The sequence below is a fragment of the Rattus norvegicus genome, chromosome 3 (genome assembly GCF_036323735.1).
Source record: "Rattus norvegicus strain BN/NHsdMcwi chromosome 3, GRCr8, whole genome shotgun sequence".
NCBI lineage: Eukaryota > Metazoa > Chordata > Mammalia > Rodentia > Muridae > Rattus > Rattus norvegicus.
The window spans coordinates 40,774,142-40,795,942 of record NC_086021.1 but is presented as its reverse complement, the minus strand read 5'-3'; the positions used below and the strand labels follow the sequence as shown (position 1 = coordinate 40,795,942).

Below are 21,801 nucleotides of genomic sequence, written 5' to 3'. Positions count from 1 at the left end.
CCACACATCAATGGTCACTTGATCTTTGAAAAAGGAGCTAAAACTATCCAATGGAAAAAAGACAGCATTTTCAACAAATTGTGCTGGATGAACTGGAGATCAGCATGTAGAAGTATGCAAATTGACCCATTCTTATCTCCTTTTACAAAGCTCAAAAGCCCTTCACATAAACCTAGATACATTGAAACTAATAGAAGAGAAAGTGTGGAAGAGCCTTGAACTCATAAACACAGGAGAAATTTTTCTGAACAGAACATTAATGGCATATACTCTAAGATCAAGATGCGACAAAAATCTCATAAAATTGCAAAGGATCTGTAATTCAAAGTACACTGTCATTATTACAAAATAGCAATCAACAGATTGGGAAAAGATCTTTAGCAATCCTATATCAAGTACAGGGCTAATATTCAGTATATACAAAGATATCAAGAAGGTAGAGTCCAGAGATTCAAATAATCTTATTAAAAATGGAGTACAGAGCTAAACAAAAACATTTTAACTGAGGAATACCTAGTGACTGAGAAGCACCTAAAGAAATGTTCAACATCTTTAGTCATCAGGGACATGCAAATCCAAACAACCCTGAGGTAGCACCTCACACCAGTCAGAATGCCTAAGATAAAAAACTCAGGTGACTGTAGATGCTCTTGAGGATGTGGAGAAATATGAACACTTCTCCATGATTGATGGTATTACAACCACTCTGAAAATCAGTCTGGTGGTTCCTCAGAAATTTGGACATAGTACTACCTGAGAACCCTTGCTATACCATTCCTGGGCATACACCCAAAAGATGCTCAAGCATATAAGAAGGACACATGCTCTACTATGTTTATAGCAGCATTTTTTATAATAGCAAAAAGTTAGAAAGTACTCAGATGCCCTTCAACAGAGGAATGAATACAGAAAATGTGGTGCATTTACACAATGGAGTACTACTCAGATATTAAAAACAATGACTGCATGAAATTCTTAGGCAAATGGAAGGAACTAGAAAACATCATCCTGAGTGATGTAACCCAGTCACAAAAGAACACAAATGGTATGCACTCACTGATAAGTGGATATTAGTCCAAAAGCTTAGAATACCTTAAAAAAAACAAAACAACCCATTAACCAACCAAACAAACAAACAAAAAACATTCATAGATCATATGAAGCCCAACAAGAAGAAAGACCCAAATGTGGATGCTTAATTCCTTATTGGAAGGGAGAATAAAATACTCATGGGAGGAAATTCAGGGACAAAGAGAGGAGCAGGAACTGAAGAAAAGGTCATCCAGAGACTGCCCCACATGTAGTTCTATCCTATATGCTGCCACCAAGCCCAGTCACTCTTACTGATGCCAAGAAGTGCTTGCTGACAGGAGCCAGATATAGGTGTCTCCTGAGAGGTTCTGCCAGAGCCCTAATGATACAGATGAGGATGGTTGTGGCTAACCATTGCACTTAACAAAGGGACCCCAACAGAGGAGTTAGAGAAAAGAGTGAAGGGGTTTGCAACACTAAAGGAAGAACAACAACATCAATCAACCAAACCCTATCAGAGCTCCTATGGACTGAACCATCAACACAGAGGATGGCATTGTCCAGCATCAATGGGAGGAAAAGCCTGTGGTTCTGTGAAGGCTCATTTCTCCAACGTAGGGTAATGCCAGGGTATTGTGTTTAGAGTGGGTTGGAACAAGAGAGTCCTCATGGAAGCAGGGGTATGGGGAAGGGGTATGGAAGAGGGGAGAAAGAGGATAACAATTGAAATATAAATACATAAACTATCCCAGAAAAATAAAATTGAAAGAGGAAATGCGACCTAATTTTTATTAATATTTAAAGTCTAAGGTGGATATTTCAATGTGTTCAATAATAAATACTTCAATAAGCCTGGCTCAAAAATAAACTTCTGGAGATGTAATACACTGGAAAAATCATTCATTCTGCATGCATGAGGCTCTGAGTTCAATACCCAACAAGGCAAAAGCAAATGGCCACTGCCAAATATGTACGGCCAATGTTTCAGTTATTCATGAAGTTGGTTAGAAAAGAGACAAATCTGTTAACTATGATATCAAGTAGAACTATTTCACTTACTGTTATTTTTGTATAATTTTCTAATCTCATCCAGATTCAATGACCTCAATGTAGAAAGACTGTTTTTGTTTGTTTTATTTCTAATGAAGAACTCCCCCCCCAAAAATCAAAACAAACAAACATACAAACAAACAATAACCACTGCTGTTCTCCTTTGTCCTTTCTAGATTCTTTGGGCTCAAGCAAGTGGACCTACCCATTTACTGAGCAACCCTCTTATCAGGAATGTATATATGTATACATGTGTGTGTATGTGTGTGTGTAGCTTCTTCCCCTAAAACTATTGTCTTCTCTTGGAAATGCTCTAAAGCATTATCTAGAAATGCTGTAGGGATGTTGGAAATAGAGTTGATGACCTAGTTCCTGATTTTTTAAAAGCTCATTTTAAAGATCCCACACACTCTGCAACTGCAAAATTCCACTCATTCTGCTGGTCCTCTCTCCTGTCTCTCCTCACAACTGAATCTGCCCCCACATTCCCTTCTCTCTACCCTCTCCCAAGGGAGCCTCCCAGGAGTCAATGTGTTGACCATAGCCAGGATGCTCAACAGTGGGGACATAGAACCTTAAGAGGCCACCTCCTGTAGCCAGGCAGGAACTCCAGTGGACGGATGAGGATACCAACCCACCCAAAAACTTTTTGGCTCAAAATTCTTCCTAAAAGAAATGTAGGACAAAGACAGAGCAGAGACTGAAGGAATGGCCAACCAATAACTGCCCAACTTGAAACCCATCCCATGGTTAAGCACTACTCCCTGTTCTGTTATGTTTATAAACAGGAACTTAGCATAGCTGTCCTCTGAGGTGATCTACCAGCAGCTGACTAAAATGACACATGTACCCACAGTCAAATATTGAACAGAGATCAGGGACTTGTATGGGGTCAGACATCTTGTAACCTGACATCTGGGAGATCTCAGAAACCAAGCTACCAACCAAAGAACATACATAGGCTAAAAATGAGGCTGTCAGCACATATCTACCAGATGTGCAACTTAGTCTCCATGTTGGTCCCCTGACAACTGGAGAAGAGGCTGTCCCTAAAGCTATAGCCTGGCCACAGTATCCATTTCCAATTATCTACCTTGTCTAGCCACAGTGGGAGAGGATGGGCCTAACACTGCAGAGACTTTATGCTCCAGGGTGGGGGGATACTTGGGAAGGACACCCTCTCAGAAGAGAAGAAGATGTAGGAGGATTTCTGCATGGGGAGGGTATTAGGAGCAGGCACTGCTTGGGATGGAAAGAAAGAAAGGAAGAAGGGAGGAATGAAGAAATGGAGGAAGGAAGGAAGGGAGGAAGGAAGGGAGGAAGGAAGGGAGGAAGGAAGGGAAAAAGGAAGAGAAAAAGGAAGGAAGGAAGGAAAGAAGGAAAGAAGGAAAAGAACGGAAGAAAGAAAGCTCATGTTAAGCTCAAATTAATGCCCAGAGCCTGCTACACATATGGACAGAGTGAGTGAGGTGAGACATCAGGATCTCATCGTAGTTCTCAAGGACAGCAATTGCTAGAAGAGCTGACTTAAGTGTCAAATTTTTCTTTTACTTTACACTTCTTTCTAGTTTGATCATCCTCTGATCCTGTATCAGCACACCATTTCCCTTTGGCCCTTACCAAAGAGTAGACAAAAATATTAAGGAGAATCTTGAGTGGTCAAAAGGGAAAAAATGCCTGGCCTGGTCCCCAGGTTTTCCACTGCTTTCAAGTGTTTTGCGGCTGCTAGGCTCCATGTTCTGAAGGATAAAGCTCTATGGCTGAGTGCAGCATGGTACATTTAGATCAGCAGGCTAAAAAGGGAAAAAGGAAAAGAAAAGAAATGAAGAATGTACACGAGGCTTGGTTATATTTTATCACTTCAGTGTGATAATTTTTAAATTTGTGAAGGAGTCATTTTTAAAATTTAATATTTTTAAAATTTTCACTTACAAAAACAGATTCCCTTATGGCATCTTCATGCATACTCCATTTTGATTGGCTTCTCTCACATACACCCTGACTAGATCCTCCATTCCCAGTATTATTTCCCCTGCTTAAAAACTAATAAATATTTCAATAAACATTTTAAAAGGAAAATAACATGTATTGATGAACATACAATAACAAACTTAAAATTTAGAAATATAATATGAAATTAAAACCTCAGTTAAAAGGAAAGTTTGATCTGAAATATACCAAGGTGTTGATGTTAATATCTTGGTAATTGATTGCATATAGTCACTATTTTTGTCTATCCTTAAAAAAAATCACAAAAACCATTTTACCATTTTCTCTGTAAATGCTTTTTTATTTTATTGCCTAAAAACAGTTTCCCCATTCTAAAAATACTCTAGAACACCCTAATAAATCAATAAGTATCAGATTGTACTAGGGAATGGAGGCAAGAAATCAATGGATTGTATCAAGAAGCTGAGAAATGAGGGCTGTGTTTAGTACGTTGAGCTTTCTAACTAATTATATTCTCCAAATAAAAATTCAGTGCCATCTAAACTTAAGATGTTGAAAGAGAGATTATGCTAGATTGGCCATTTACTACCTACTCTAAATAAACACACATTGTGATACCTAAAAACATAAACAATGATATCAAGCTTCCAAAAAGGCTATGTAGTCAACTATCTCAGTCTTTTTTCTTCAATTCCCACGCCTTTTGAGGTGAAATTCAATGGAGTTATTGGCCAGTGATGACTACTAATCCCTGTTTCTATGAACTAGAAGTCAGAAATTACTTCATTAAGAGCACGTGGACACACACACACACACACACACACACACACACACACCCCTCAGCTACATCTCTGCTCTGAACTTCATGTTGAGGCTACCCAGCTCTCAGGAACAACTTCTAAGTTCACCTCTAGGAGATCCAGTACAACCTCATGGCCCAAGCCCCTCCCTGACAACAAAGAGAAATATGTCAAACCTACAGGTGTGAAGACTCCACTCTGTATTTCAGAGAAAAGACACAATGAACTAGGAAACCAAGCTTTAAGCTGTTAAAGATGTACTGACTTCTGAGTTTCCTTCTGACTCCCTCCAGGACAGATGCCCTAGGGCATCTAAAGTTTGATATTCAAGAGAATTACCCAGGGAACTTGTTAAGCAGTGCAGTTCCAGAAAACCTTATTCAAGAGAGTTGGTCAGGTCACTCTTAAACATGAATTTCTAAGAAAAGACTTTGAGAAAATACTGTCCTTAGGAAAAAAATCCAGCTTGCTTGTGAATGTGAGCAGAAGGAGAGGTGGGGAGACCTTCTCAGCTACAGTCAGATTTCCCCTGCAAGGTCATACTTGGAAAAACTTTTTCAAATGGAAAGGCTCTTTTCTATGTGTTTGATTGTTACTTAGAAAGTTAATTTCCCTTTTGTACCAGAACTCTAGATAATATAAACATGGGGTTAACCTTTCTATCATTGGTTTACTAATCCATCTAAATATTTTTGTTAATAAACAAATATGTATATATAAGTGGAATTTATTTTATAGCACGTGTTTTCTATAAAAAATTAATGTGCTTATTTTTATTTCCATGTTTCTATATAGCATTACACTTTTAAGAATATTTAATTACCATTTATATGTGTTCTTTTGAATGGTGTGTTTTACTGAGCGATACTTTTGGTTTGTGTTGTTTCATTTTTGCAAATCTCTTCATGTATTCTAAATATTAAATTGTGTCTGAAGTATAGTTGGCAAAAACTTGATATCCAGAGTTGAAATAAAAGTAAATTTAGTTTAGATTTGCTGGTCAAAAGATTTCTTTTATAAACTAACAATCCAATAATTGCTAAAAATATGGGAAGTGTTTCAAAGGAGGAAGGATTATACATGCCATGTACAGTCATATGGGAATAGTAAGTTTCACAACATAAATAGCCTTTATGTAGTCTATGAAAACTCACAAACAAAAAGAAATGATAAGGAGCTAATAATTACTGACTTGATAGTGCACATTGCATTCATGTATTGAAATATCAGTATACTACATATATAAATACAGTTACCACTTATTAATAAAAATAAAAATGAAACTATTAAAAAACATTTATACAGTGTAGCACTGTTAATTGAATTCTCATCAATTATTTTCATCCAATTTATTACTGTCTAAGAGCTTGAGGACAAAAATAATTTTTAAAAAACATTCAAGTTTGAAGTCAAGTTCATGTTATAAATAAAGATAGAGTTTTGACGAAAATATTCAGATGTTGCCATAAAAAGACTCTTATGTGACAAGAATATCCCAAGTGCTTCTTTTGTATCCCTGTTTCTAAAATTACAAATGTAGAGGTTTAACATGGGTATGACAGCTGTTTACATGACAGCTACAATGATGTCCTTGTCCATTATATTATTAGATGTTGGGAAAAGGTAGTGTTCAAATAGCCCCATAATAAAGAGACAGCATAGAGAGATGGGAGCTACATGTACACAATGCTTTACAAATTCCCACATTTGAAGAGCCCCTCAGAATTGTGGCCACAGTGTACCCATAAGATACCAATATACATAAAAATCTTAAATAAAGACTGCCATCCTGACTGTGAAGATGACCAATTCTTTGAGGAAGGTATCTGAACAGGCCAATTTAATCATGGCAGTTAGGTCTTAAAAGAAGCATGGCATCAGCACAGAACAGCAGCTATGTTAAGAAGATGCAAGAGAGGGGCTGGCACTATACAGGATTTAAAACACAACTTTTCATAATGCACCAATTTTCTCATAATGGTGGTAGAGTGGAGATGTTTTGGACATACATCATTGATGTAACTGGGAAGCCACTCAGGCCAGTAGCAAATAAAAAAAAAATCATCCTCCAATGGAAATGACGATTAGTGTACATGTCCGTCAGCAACTTAGGTACAGTGACAGATGAGAGAAAAAGATTCTTGTGAAGACCAAGTGCTGAGAAAGAAATACATGGGGGTGGAGGTGAGAGTCCAGTCAATGGACAGGATGATGAGCATGTCCCTGAGTTTGAAATCTCATTATTCCCTGTGTGTCTTGAAATTCTACTGATCTCTACCCTGGAAATCTCCACCCCTAAGAGAGCCTTATACAAGCATGGGGAGAGAAGACAGTAATAGGTGACCCAGAAGTTAACTTCTTTGACTTATAGCTAGGAATTTTAGCTGTAGCCAGAGCATGCAGAGAAGCTGCTCATCTTTGAATACTACAGTCTAATTTTTTTCAACAAGTACTCAGTGGGCACAAATGAAGATCACAGCTATATAGAAGCTATATCCTTTTCCGTAACACACAGAGAAATGATGAATTAAGTCTGGATGTTGTAGGGCCAGAGCCTGGAGAAGGGTTTACTGAAGCTTATGACAGGTATTAGGAATGGTACGAGGAAGAATTTATGTGAGGAGCCAAGAGCTACTTCATATAAGTGGGCGAGAAGAGAGAAAAAAGAAATCCAAGAGCATAAGAAGCCAGCACCTATCCCCAGGAAGAATAAAATTTCATGTTTGGTGGTAGGGCTTGAAATTGACTGGATTAGATGTTTTCTATCTAGGGTAATAGCCTTGTGAGTTAGACTAATATTTAAACTGAGATAAGTTTCCCAAGGAGTGGACAGTTGGACCATACTAGGTAAAACCTTATATCCCATGTTGGACTGAGAGTTTAATAAGGAAGAGTATCAGCCTTGGTAATTTTCAGGGATGGGCAAAGGAGAAGTTCAAATTTCAGAAAAGATAAAGAGAATAAATCAGAGTCCTGGATAGGTAGGTTTAGGCTGTTCTAGAACCCCTGGGGTAGGATGGTAGAAATGTGTTAGGTAAAAAAGTATGTCTAAGTCAGTCCAAGTAAAGCCAAAGATATTTTGTCACTGGGAGTCCAGAAGAATAGAAAAGAAGGCATCACTGAGGTCCAGGACAGAGGAATTGGAGGCCTTTGTAGAGAGCAGAGTATAGGGCTTGGATACAACTGGGTGATGAGGAGCCACTGCTGAGTTGATAAGTTGGATATCCTGAATCAAGTGATTGGTTATATTAGGTTGTTCAACTGAGAGTATGGGAGTGTTATATGTGAAAGATGTGAGGTGTAAAAGATTTTTCTATAAAGGTTGAAGGTAAGAGGCTTACATCTCTTAAGGTTTTGGAGAGAGGGTATTAATTGAGCCTAAATGAGGTGTCTCATGAGGTTTTGTAATTGAATAATGAGAGGGGAATGATGTTTTGCTATGAAGGGTTTTTGGGTTTTCAACATCCATAGATCCCCCTGGGAAATCAATAAGGGTAAAGGTGTATCAGACTGTGTGGTGTGGAGGAGAAGGAAAAGATTATGAATGATGAACATGGGGACAAGCAGATAGAGAAAGAAAGGAAATAGAGGATCCCATTTTAGCTAAGAAGTTCCATCTCCCATCTTAGTAAGAGAGCAGGACATCTATGTTGATACTATAAGAAAGAAATGATTAAGAGGGATACCACAAAATATACAGATAAGGGGTGGTGTTTGGTATGTCAGGTAAGCTTGTCCCAACTCAGGCAATGAAAGAACAGGAAAAAGAGTCGGTACCCAAAACTCCATTTGGATTGAAAGAGTAATCCCCATGTCCAGAAGGAAGGAGTTAGATTGTCTTTATACTGTGATGGCTACCTAGGGCTTCTTGTCAGAGATAGTGGTAGTTAGACCAAGAGGACCTGGGGGCCCCTCAGTCATCAATGGTCTGACCTAGAGGGTTGGCTAGAGGGGAGACTGGGCCTGAATCTCCTTGCTGCAAGGGACATAGGGTCAACCAATACCGCAAAGTCCCTCTTGATGGCACAATGGGCAGAATGGTTTGTAAGGATTTGAACAGACCTGGGACTAATGACCCTCCTAACCACATTTGAAGCAGGGACCTGGAGATTCCTAGGCTTTGGGAGTCTGGGCAGCTGCTATGGTCAACTGAAAGGATCTTGACTCTCTCTCAAGATGTGTATGGATGTTTGTTCTTGCTGGCTTCTTCCACCCACCCTGTTGTTGTGAAAATATAAAAATAAAAAAAAAAGTATTGTGGTCTTTTACCACACTAGGTCCAGCACCACAGTGCCCCAAGATATCTGCTAGATATCTTGGCGGAAACACATCCGAACTCCTTGGCGGCCCAGTCTCCTGCCGCCGCACACTTTCCTACACTCAAACCATCACATAAAAGAACATACAAAACAATAATCTTAGATCCAATTGATAAGATATAATTATCCACTTAAAAATACAAAGCCCGGTACCATCCATTGCTTAGGAACATTAATAACAACCTGTAAATACACAGAGCAGAATATTAACATCACCTGCCATGGCTTCTCACCCTCTCCTCAGTCTCATCTCTCTTTTCTCCTCTAGTCTCCTCCTCTTCCTTCAAACTTCTCTCCTGCCCATCCTTCCTTCTCCTCCAATGACAGGCCTCCTTCTATCCTGTACCTGCCCTTCACCTGCACTTTACAAATTCAATGGGGAGGTTCTGGTGAAGTCACCTGATTCCTGAGTATGTGACTTGGCAGCTGTCCTTGGGGCAGTGGAATTAGCATCAAAATACAAACAACTTCAGGGCAAACCACAACACCACCCTATTTGGTTCCAAATTCTAGGGTATGACTCTTCAACCACTTCTTCCTTCCACCTGTTCTATCTGTCTCTCTTTACCTACTTGGTAAGGTTTCTTGATCCTGCTAAGCTCTCCAAGTCTTTACCATGTAGGCATCGCTGTAGTTATTAAGATACTTGCTCCTCTTCCTCTGTTGAAACCTTCTCTGTTTCCTTGCCTTCACTTCTTAGGAGTTGCATTCATTTCTGTAACTCTTTCCTCTCTTCTTCCATGAACTCATGTTTTACTAAAGCCTTGCTCTGTTACTATAAAAAGCTTGGCCTCGGTACTGCTCAATATCCAAACCTGACATTCTCAATTTTCAATGGTGGCAACTTTCTCTCCCTGCACAAACAAATGATCTGAAAATCTTTTTTTTTCCTTTTCTTTTTTTTTGTTTTTTTCCGGAGCTGGGGACCGAACCCTGGGCCTTGAGCTTGCTAGGCAAGCGCTCTACCACTGAGCTAAATCCCCAACCCCTGAAAATCTTTTATACCTAAATTTGCACTCTCCTCCCTCTATTTCTTCATATCTATACATATTCAGGGTAGTTCTAACATGTGGACATCTATCATTCAAGAGATCATAGCCTGTTGTAATAAGATTGGAAAATTGCTCTAAATCAGGCTGTCAAAGACTGATTCAGTTCCCTATCAAGGTCCTTATCCATCTCCTTTTCATCTGGGATTATTCCTATGCCTCTTTTCTCTATAACTAAAGGAAAATTTCTGTAAAAAGTAACTAGAAATTTATTGGGGTTGCTCATATTTACCCTGCAAATACTGTGGGACAAGTCTTGGCTCTCCTAAATGCCTTAATAACACTCTGCCTGGCTGCTTTGGGGAATGTTGATGTCACTATCATTTGTGACCTCATCCATTGGATTATTAGACTCTCTATTCTTTCTGCTCATTAATTACTTTGAGACAAATACTACTATCACCCTTATCTCTCTTACATCTCTCTCTTTGGTATTGCTGATCGTTTTAACTCCTCAAGGACATGCTTTATGGGTATACTGAATTCCTTGGACTATAGGAATACCTTGACCTTGAGCCCTGCCTCTCAGATGTTATATTCAAATGTTCACAATGCTTCAAACCTCAATAGTGCTCAAGTGAACTGCTGCATACCTTCTGGGTTGCCTGGGACATGTGCTCCAGTGTTCCTTTATCCAAAATTAAGAGTGATACCAGGTGTAGAATCCTTGCTGGTTTCTAACAAAGGGCCTATAGTGGTGTAAATGAGTGATTAAGATCTTATTCCTTCTTACAATCCTGGGGGGTAGGTGGCTGCTAGTGTTCCACTGGAGCAGCGGGATTGACTACCTCCCTAACTCACAGTTTATCTAGGATCTCCAACAGGTGGCTCAGACCATTCATGGACAAGTAGACTTTCTGGATGCTATAGTACTATAAAAGTTGGTGAAGATTAGATTTACAAACAGCAGAAAAAGGTAGACTTTGTCCTTTTCTCAGGGAGAAATTTTGCTTCTATGTTACCAAATCATGTATAGTTAGATACAAGATCTGACAACTACAAATGGAACTACAAAAATCTAAGCAACAGTTCATTGTTGTTGAATCATTAACAGTCCAGTATGCAATTGGGTACTGTCTTTCTTAACTCCCATTCTCCTTTTCATAATCCTACTAGGGATACCTTGCCTTATAAACTTCTTATCTAGATTTCTTCAAGAAAAGATTTCTAACTAGACATTTTTTATTGTCATATAAACTTTTATTTTAAATCAAATATAAACAGATAATTTTCCCTGGTTTTTTGTTTATTTATTTATTTTTTACACTCCAGATTTGATTCCCCTCCTGGTCCATCTCCTGAGAGTTCCACATCCTATACCTCCTCCCTGTTCCCTGATACTCTCACCCTCATTTGTCTCCACAAGGATGTCAGATGTCCCCACTTCACCCACCCCACCAGACCTCTAAACTTCCTGGGGTTTCCAGTCTCTTGAGGGTTAGGTGCATCTTTTCTGACTGAACCCAGACCCAGGAATCCTCTGCTGTATATGTGTGGGAGGCCTCATCCCAGCTGGTGTATGCTGCCTGCTTGGTGATCCAGTGTCTAAGAGGTTTCAGGGGTCCAGGTTAATTGAGACTGCTGGTCCTCCTACAGGGTTACCTTCCCTGTTAGCTTCCTCCAGCTTTTCCCTAATTCAACCCGGGGGTGAGCAGCTTCTGTTCATTGGTTGGGTGCACATATCTGCATCTGACTCTTTCAGATAGATGCTTGTTGGGTCTTTTGGAGAGCAGGCATGGTAGGTCCCTTTTTGTGAATGCACTACAGAACAAAGGAAGGTTAATAAAAGCTGCAAGGAACAAAGAAAAACCTATCAAAAATTATACCTGACTTCTCGACAGAGAGTGTAAAAGCTAGAAAAGCCTGGATAGATTCTGTCTTATAGCTTCTAAGAAACCACAAATGCCAAACAAGCCTACCATACTTGGCAAAACTTTCAATCACTATAGATGGAGAAAACAAAGTATTCCAAACCAATACCAAATTTAAGAATATCTATAAAAAATATCCAGCACAACAGAAAACTTGAAGAACACACACACACACACACACACACACACACACACTAACATGACTGTGTAAGGGTGTTGCTACTGTGAACACACACAGTTACCAAGGCAACTCTTATAATTACAACATTTAATTGGGGCTGGCTTACAGTTTCAGAGATTCAGTCCATTATCATCAAGACAGGAACATGGAATCAGCCAGGCAGACATGGGGCTTAAGGAACTGAGAGTTCTACATCTTCTTCTGAAGGTTGCTGAGAGAAGACTGGCTTCTAGGCAACTAAGATGATGGTCTTAAAGCCCATGCCCACAGTTACACACTTCCTCCAACAAAGCCATACCTACTCCAACAAGGTTACACCTCCAAATAGTGCCACTTGACAAGCAAAGCATATGTAAACCACCACAACCACCATCAAAATAACTGGAATTCACAATCATTAGTCATTAGTATCTCTGGACATCAATTCACCAGTAAAAAGACATAGACTAATAGAGTAAATGCCAAAATAGTTTCCATCATTGTGCTGCATAGAAACAAAAACAAAATCAAAGAAGTAAACAAAAAAGATATAGATAGAGAAGAGCTGGAAAAAAGTTTTTTCAAGCAAACAGACCCCAAAAGCAAGCTGGAGTAGCCATTCTAATATATAATAAAATTGATTTTCAACCAAAATTAATCAAAACCAATGTGGAAGAATGCTCATGCTTATCAAAGAAAAAAATCCATCAAGTTGACATCTCAATTCTGAACATTTATGCCAAAAGCAAGTGTACTCACATTCATAAAAGAAACATTAGTAAAGCTTAAATCTCACATTGAACCCCACACTTTAATAGCCAGAGAGACTTCAACACCCAACTATCACCAACAGACAGGCCATTGAGACAGAAATTAAACAGAGAAATAATGAAAGCAACAGATGTTGTGAACCAAACAGGCCTAACAGATAACTATAGAAATGTTCATCTAAACACAAAACAGAATACATTTTTCTCAGCACTTCATAGAACCTCCTCTAAAACTGACCGTACATCTGGTCACAAAGCAAGCCTCAACAGATCCAAGAAAATCAGAATAACTGCTTGTATCAGAGTACCATGGATTGAAGCTGGCCTTCAACATCAAGAGAAACAACAGAAAGCCCACATAGTCATGGAAACAAGGTTTCTGTCAGAGCAATACTAGCCAAGACTCCTAGCATTGTAGAATATGGGTTCTAAAGTAGTTACTTCCTGTAGCCAGACAGGACACCCAGTAGAGGGATGAGGACAACCACCTATCCACAAAATCTTTGGCCCAAATATGTCTTGCCTACAAGATATGCAAGGATTAAGACAGAAGAGAAACTGAGGGAGGGGTCAGCCAATGACCACCCCAAGTTGACAGTCAACCCATGTGCAAGAACTAATCCCTAAAGCTTTTAATGATACTCTGTTATTCCTGTAGACAGGTGAGAGGCTCCACCCATCAGCCAGTGGAAAGAGACCTACACTCAAACATTAGATGGAGCTCTGGGTGTCTTGAGGTAAAGTTGGGGGAAGTATTGAGGAGCCCCAAAAAGGACAGGGTCAACATAGGACGACCAACAAAGTCAATTAACCTGGACCCTTGGGTACTCTCAGAGACTGAACCACCAAATAAATATCACACATGGGTTGGACCTAGGCTCCCTGCACAGTATGTTGCAGATGTGGTGGTTTGGTCTTCCTGTGGGTTTCCAACAACTGGAGTTGTGGGTTGTCATTGACTCTGTGGCCTGCCTGTGGATCCTGTTCCCCTAATTTGGCCACCTCATTTGGCCTCGGTAGGAGAGGATGTGCCTATCCTCTAGTGACTTGATTTACTAAGGTGGGTTAAGAATCCAGGTCACCTCTCTTCTCAAAGGAGACAGGGAAAGGGATTCAGAGAGAATATCTGCCTGAGGTGGGACCAAACGGGAGTTAGCAATCAGGATATGAAGTGAATGAATAAATAAATAAGCAAACAAATGAACAAATAAATAGTGAAAAATGAGATAAAAAGTTAAACTGAATTCTCAGTAGCGGAACCTGGAATGTCAAAGAAACACTTAAAGAAATGTTCAACATTCTTAGACATCAGGGAAATGAAATTCAAACCCACTCTGAGATTCCGTCTTATGCCCATCAGAATGACTAAGATCAAAAACCCAAATGAGAACACATGCTGACGAGTAAGTATGTGGAACAAGGTGGACATTCCTTCATGGTTGGTGTGATTACAAATTTGTTCAACTACTTTGGACATCAGTTTGGCAGTTTCTCAGACAATGGGGAATAGTTCTAACCTGGAAACTATAACACACCTGGGAATATACTCAAAAGATTGCTTACTATATCACAGGGACAACTTGCTCAACTTGTGTTCATAGCAGCTTTATACATAATGGCCAGAAACTTGAAACAACCTAAATGTCTCTCAACTGAAGAATGAATAAAGAAAATGTGGTACATATATAAAATGGAATACTAAATTATTAAAAGTAAAGACACCATGAATTTTGCAGGCAACTCAATGGAACATCCTGAGTGAGGTAACCAAGAAAGATACATGTCATTCATATATATATCTCCTAATATATATATATATATATATATATATATATATATATATCCTTATAATTGGACATTAACCATAAAGTTCAGGATAACTATGCTACAATCCATAATTCCGAAGAAATGGGGTAATAATGAGGTCTCAAGGGAGGATATGTGAATTATGCTCAGAAGGAGGAATAAATATCCTGAGATGTGGATAAGGACAGGGAACTTGGTAGAGGGTCAGGAGGGGTGTGAGTATGGCAATCAGGCACGGCAGGAGGGCCTATTGGGAAGGCTGAGAGTGAAAATGGATGTTAGTGAGAATATCTCTGGGACTATCTGTTGACCTGGGATGAGAGGTGCTATGTGGTGTCTATGTGGATGACACTAGCTGAGATTCCTACCAGCATGGGATATAGAGACTGAAGTGGCCACCTCCTGTAGCCAGGCAGGATTTCTAATGGAAGGAGGGGAACATTGCCCCCCATACACACAAAATCTCCAACCCCAACTTTGTCTTGCTTATAAGATGTGCATGGATAAAGATAAAACAGTATCTGAGGGGACAGCCAACCAATGTCTGGCCCTACTTTGAGACCCATTCCATGGAAAAGAATCAACTTCTGACCATATTAATTATACTGTGCTATGCTTGCAGACAGGACTCTAGCATGACTGTTTCCTGAGAGCATTCACCCAGTGGCAGATGGAAACAGATGCAGAGACCCATAGCCAACCATTAAGCAGAGCTGGGGCAGTCTTGTGGATGATCCAGCCAGAGGAGTCAAGGACATCACAAGAAAACCAACAGAGTAAACTAACTTGGGACCGTGGGGGCTCATAGTGACTGAACCAAAGAGTCTTCAAGGGCTGGACCTAAGCTCCACACTTTTGTAGATGTGCAGCTTGATCTTCACGGGGGTCCCCTAACATTTGGAGCTAGAGCTGTCTCTGACTCTGTTGTAGGCCATTGGACCCCATTCCCTTCCCAGACTGCTGTTTGGGCCTCAGCAGGCCAGTAGGTGCTTAGTCCTATTGGGACTAAACGTCCTAGGGTTCAGTGGTACCAAAACAGGGTTTTCCCTTCTCTGAGAAGTGAATGGGGTGATGGGGGGAAGGGATTAGCAAGGGTGGTGCTATTAGGAGCGGACGGAGGGGAGCTGCAATTGGGATGCAATATGAATAAAATATAAACAATGGAGAAAAATTAAGCATGTAGTCCTCAATATGCATATCTATGTATTATTGATATATATGTGTGTATATATAATTTATATATATATATATATATAATTAAAATATGTTAACAATTGAAGGCAAAATTAAAGTCTTTACATTTATTCAAATGTTTCTCTAGTATGAAAATTTTCTGTCTTTTGTCAAGAGTTTGTGACTCCCTATGGACAAGTAGCAGCTCTCCTCCCAGTTCCAGACTGAATGTAGGAAGTATGATCTCATAATCTATAGTGCCCACCATTAAAGGGGAGTTACTCCGTTATGAAGGTATCTACCCTTTCACTCTGAAGTTGATGTGTCTGGATTTGAAAACTCACCTGAGAAATTTTTGAACCATTTTCAAGATTAGTACAATTTGGACAAATGTCTACCTCAAGAATTGTTATAATGGATATGGTTAAATAAGCAAATGGTTATAAAAAACTTAACAAGTAAATTAATCTGCAAATGATTAAATACATATCTATATTCCCAAAGGGGCTGACTGTCTTTGTATCTAGCAAATGCTCAAGTCCATAGGGAATATTAGAAGAACACAGTGATCGTTCCCTAATTGTCTCTCACCAGAAACTGTGTCAGTGCTCTCCTGGGTTTACAAACCAACTCTAAAAGACAAATCCTTCAGTTACTGTCTTGGAGCTGGTGAAAAGAGTGTGCCACTTGATAGGCATGATATTATGATTTCTCTGTTCACTCTGCCTCTAAGTCATTTGAAGAACATTAACAAATTCATGGAAATGACGTTTGATTATCTGTCACTAAGCTTGGTAAGGGCAGTATTCATAAGGTTTTACCCAAGAACATTACAGTGTGTGTTTGTGTGTGTGTGTGTGTGTGTGTGTGTGTGTGTGTGTGTGTATGTGATCTATAACTGGTCATAAAGACTGTTGGAAGAAGAAGTAGGGGTTAAAAAGATAGATCAATATTTCAGGTCATTGTCATATGTAATTCTACTTAAATTATATTTAAAATATATGTGGGTAGTTGATGATCAGTTATAAAATCTAGCACATGATTAATATAATCAAACAAGAAAAATATTCTGAATCTCAAGTAACCTCAGTAAACATAATGATTTTTTGAAGTTTATATTTTTCTGTCATAACTTTTTATCATTTTCCTCTCGTTATTAAATATTTGATCTGCATCCCAGTTGTAAGTACATCAATAGTTAATAATCTACATTTTTGCATAGTTAAAGCATATCAATATATGGTTTACTGTGACATACATTTACTGCAACTTTTCACATATATACTTCATTGACTACATATTATGTCCAGTGAATTTATATTGGCCCTAAGCTTATTAACTAGATAGTCCATTTAAAAAACTTGCCATGAGGATGTAGGGGTGGTTCAGGAGTTAAGAGTTCTTATTGATTTTCCAGGTGACTTGAGTCTGGTTCCCAGTACCGACATGAGGTGGCTCACAGCTATCTGTAACTCCAGCTCCAGAGGACCAAACACCCTCTTCTGATCACATAGGCACTGTGATTATGTGACATACATACAAACATACATACACATACAAACAAAAATGAATAAAAATGGTTTTGATTGACTAGAATATTATCTCCTTTGGTCAGGATACCAGGAAATTTCAGCTCTCAGTCATAAAAATTTATGTCAAGTAGTGGACATTTTAAACTCTCTGATTACTTCAATGATCTTACTAAAGATTTGTAAAATGCATCAGTGCAATGGCTTTATTAAAAAGGAATCTCTATTCTATCAGTGTATGCTGTTCTAGAAGTGATTAAACATAAATAATGGTTGGGAGCATAATTTTTTTAATTAGACTATTTTTATATTAAATGCCCCCCAGTCTTTTCCATGATACATGGGCTTATATAAATTATTTACATTCTCTCAGCCTTATTTTTCAATTGGTTAAGCAAAAATTGTGTATTTTAAAATTTAAAATTTTATTTTATATTATGAGTATTTTGCTTGTACGTATGCCTAAGTACCATTTGCCTACCTTGTGCCTAAAGAGACTAAACAATAGTTTTGGATCCCTTGAAACTAGGGTTACAGACAGTTGTAAACATTTATGTGGCTGCTGGGGTTCAAACCCAGGTCCTCTGGAAGAGCAACCCCAGTGCTCTTACCCTCTGGTTCTCACATATATATTTGTAGTCATGTTAAGCTATGATAAAAACTATATGTCATAGAAGCTGGTCTATACTAATCAATAGATTATGTAATTAATGAATGATTGCTAACCTAATTTATTAGTGTTATTAATATCATCAAGGCCTCTGTCTTGAAACCATAGATTTGTGGCTAAATCTTAAGTTCTCTGAACATTTCCTGGAACTCTTTAGTGTTAGTATGTGGCAATAATAACCTTACTTGTAGATGTGCTTGCTGAAGGCTTTTGATGTGAGAATACAGTTTTTGAAGATAGGCAGTCCTGGAATTGAATCACAGGTTCACTACAAGCTCTTACTGTAATGCAAGAAGAAAGACCCAGTGTTCTTTCGGGAATAAGTGAGTAGGACTTTAATAGAAATTGTGTAAATTAAGTGCTTGTTATATTTCATCATCAGTGCCACTGTTCTACAGTCAATTCTGTGACAATCATCTGAGCCAAATTAAAATGGTAAATTTCTTCTCACTGCTTTTAGCCAATGCATTCCTTCTGCCTGTAACCTCTGCCTTCCTCCCCACTCTGCTTACATTAAGAAAAGCAGTTCCACTGTTCTTCCTTCCAGGCTTCCTCACCCATGACTCTCATCGATTCCATCTCAGAATCAGTGTGGTTATAAGCCTCCTTCTATCCAAGGAATATTTACATTAAACTTAATCTTCACTTGAAACTTTAAAATATTTTTATGTTGTTAAAAGAATTTTGAATAATGACATCCTACTGAAGGTGGTATTTGGGGCTGGGATATGGAAGTCTCAAAGCTGCAATGGAAATTATGCTACACAGGGGAGTGATTTTTCATGTTTCTTTGAGGGAGAAAACAGACAGAATTGAAAGCAACAGAAAGAGTGCTCCATTACTCATTCTACAATCAGTTAAGTATCTGCAGCCAGATTTGAACCCTAGATGTAAGAATTTGTGCAGAAAGTCTTTAGCCTTTAGAATGAAGTGATGGACCATGTCATTCACATGTTTCTGGGAGACTAAATGGGAGTGTTCACACATACTGAGACTCTGCTTCCAAATGGAATGTAGACATGATTGGTTACTTTACTGCCGTCATTGGTACTTATTCTTTTGACATGAATTATCACTGACTGAACTATGTTGGTTTATAAATACACTCTTCCTTTCATTTGGCCATAGCCTAGGGAACCAGGTTACTTTTAAGTCCAGACGACAAAGTAATGGCAGGGCCTCTAGACCTCTGAAATGTTGCTATATAATGTTTTAACCCATTTGTAACTTTCATATGGTGTGAGATAAAAAAAATACTGTCTCTATGTTGTGTGGATAGACAAGTGCCTCAGAACCACTTATAGAGAAGTCCATTCTTTATTTATACACTGACCCATAACACCATTTTTATCCACTGCAAATTCTTTATTATAAGCCTATCTGGACTTTGGCTCCCTCTTCCACTGCTTTTCTGGTTTACCTTTGTAATTAACTTTGTTTCTTATGATAATTGTAGTGTAATAATGTGCTTTTATATACTATCATAAATGATTTTCTTCTTTAAAAAGATTTTTATATTTATATATGCTAGAAAACAAATCTTGGTTATTTTAGAGATACTAAAGTACTAAAATTTGTTTTAAAAATTCTTTTGGATTTTTTACTGCAGTTCTTTGAAATTGGGGGAGAAGGCAGTGTTAGGAAGGTCAAGCCTACTGCTGAACTAGGTCTGATATAAGCATTTAACTGAAGCTACAATGGTGGTTTTACTTGGATGTTATAGCTGTATTGTAAATCAATTGATATTATATATGCATTAATTGTGCTCCGTTTTGGACCACAGCTAGTGACAACTAATTGCTAATTATAGGCATAGCAACACAGGATGTACAGAAGTAAGAAAAACATCACATGCAGAATTATGAAGGGTAGATTTTGACACTAGAAAATTATTTGGCTTTAAGAGAACAAACTTGGAGTCAAAACTCATGAGTACACAATCCCTATTCTCCTTGTCATACTTTGGTGTCTATGAGACTGCTTTTTCTTAAACCACAACTTTTATACAGTAGAAATGGTAACAGTATATATTTAGGTCATCTATTTTTAATTATTGAGTGTGTTAGTGCACACATAAGTTTAGAATTGTATATAAGTAAAACATTTAGTAAATGTTGACTGTAACTATTATTATTCACAGAGTCTAGAATCAGACTGAGGAAGAAAGTGGCTTCATATTCAAATCTACATTTTTTTATCCTCTACAAAATTTGGAACAAAACATATGGAAAATGTAAAAGAAAAGCATGTAAAGGAAGATAACCCCTAGGTCTAATATACATCTTTACTGTCATATGTCACAATCGTTTATTTTTTCAGCCTTCTCCATCAGTAGGTGTATCCGGCTGATACACAACTATGAGGCTCAAGAATCATAGTAGTGTGTCTGAGTTCCTTCTCCTGGGACTTCCCATCAGAGCAGAGCAGAGTGGCATCTTCTTTTCCATGTTCCTGGCCATGTACCTGACAACTGTGCTGGGGAACCTGCTCATCATCCTGCTCATCAGGCTGGACTCTCACCTCCACACCCCCATGTACTTCTTCCTCAGTCACTTGGCCTTCACAGACATTTCATTTTCATCTGTCACTGTACCCAAGATGTTAACCAAAGTGCCGAACCAGAACATACCCATTACCTATGAGGGGTGTGTTTCACAGACCTACTTCTTCATATTCTTTGCTGATTTGGACAGTTTCCTTATCACGTCAATGGCCTATGACAGATACATGGCCATCTGTCACCCTCTAAACTACACTACCATCATGAATCAGAGCCGTTGTGCTACTCTAGTAGCTATATCCTGGATCATAGCTTCTGCTTGTGCTCTTTTGCACACTCTTCTCTTAGACCAACTTTCCTTCTGTGCTGACCACACTATCCCACACTTCTTCTGTGACCTGGGTGCCCTGCTCAAGTTGTCCTGCTCTGACACATCACTCAACCAATTAGTAATCTTCACAGCAGGTTTGGCTGCCATTATGCTTCCATTTCTATGCATCCTTATCTCTTATGGACATATTGGGTTCACCATCCTCCAGGTTCCCTCAACCAAGGGTATCTGCAAAGCCTTGTCCACTTGCGGGTCCCATCTCTCAGTGGTGGCTCTCTATTATGGGTCCATTATTGGTCTCTATTTTCTGCCCCCATCCAACAGTACAATCAACAATAACATAGTTGCTTCAGTGATGTACACAGTGGTCACTCCCATGCTGAACCCTTTCATTTACAGCCTGAGAAATAAAGACATGAAAGGGGCTTTAAGGAAACTTTTGAGTAAGAAGGTAGAGTTTTCCAACTGATAATTTTTTGCTTCTGTATTATATTATGTCCTGAATAATATAAATTCGGATTAATAAAACTATATCTCACTAGTTTTTCTTTACTGACATTATTTCTGCACCTATGAGAATACTAAACCAGGATATTTTGTGATTTTGTTATATTAGTTTATTGGATATTGGGATTGGTAAGTATTGGGGCTGGTATCTTTAATGGGAGATGTTGTGATTAGTTCTTCCTCCAATCTTAAATTTATTATAAATTGTGTCCGGATTTTCTATTATTGAAAAATTTCCAGTTTTATGAAATATAGATTCCTTTGCACTTAAGCACCCAGATACC

The 21,801-nt window shown here is 38.6% G+C and overlaps 1 protein-coding gene and 1 pseudogene across 1 annotated transcript; one reads left to right on the top strand and one right to left on the bottom strand.

Annotated features, from left to right (window-relative positions):
- Nucleotides 6,288–7,051, bottom strand: Or1v2-ps1 (olfactory receptor family 1 subfamily V member 2, pseudogene 1; annotated as a pseudogene).
- Or1j1 (olfactory receptor family 1 subfamily J member 1) lies at nucleotides 20,538–21,479 on the top strand. Its single transcript, NM_001000385.1, has one exon. It carries the CDS (start codon nucleotides 20,538–20,540, stop codon nucleotides 21,477–21,479), a length of 942 nt encoding a protein of 313 aa, NP_001000385.1.
- Nucleotides 21,480–21,801: the final 322 nt, after the last annotated feature.

Excerpts from the sequence above, each read along its gene's own strand:
- Or1j1 (NM_001000385.1), top strand. The coding sequence starts at position 20,538 with ATGAGGCTCAAGAATCATAGTAGTGTGTCTGAGTTCCTTCTCCTGGGA.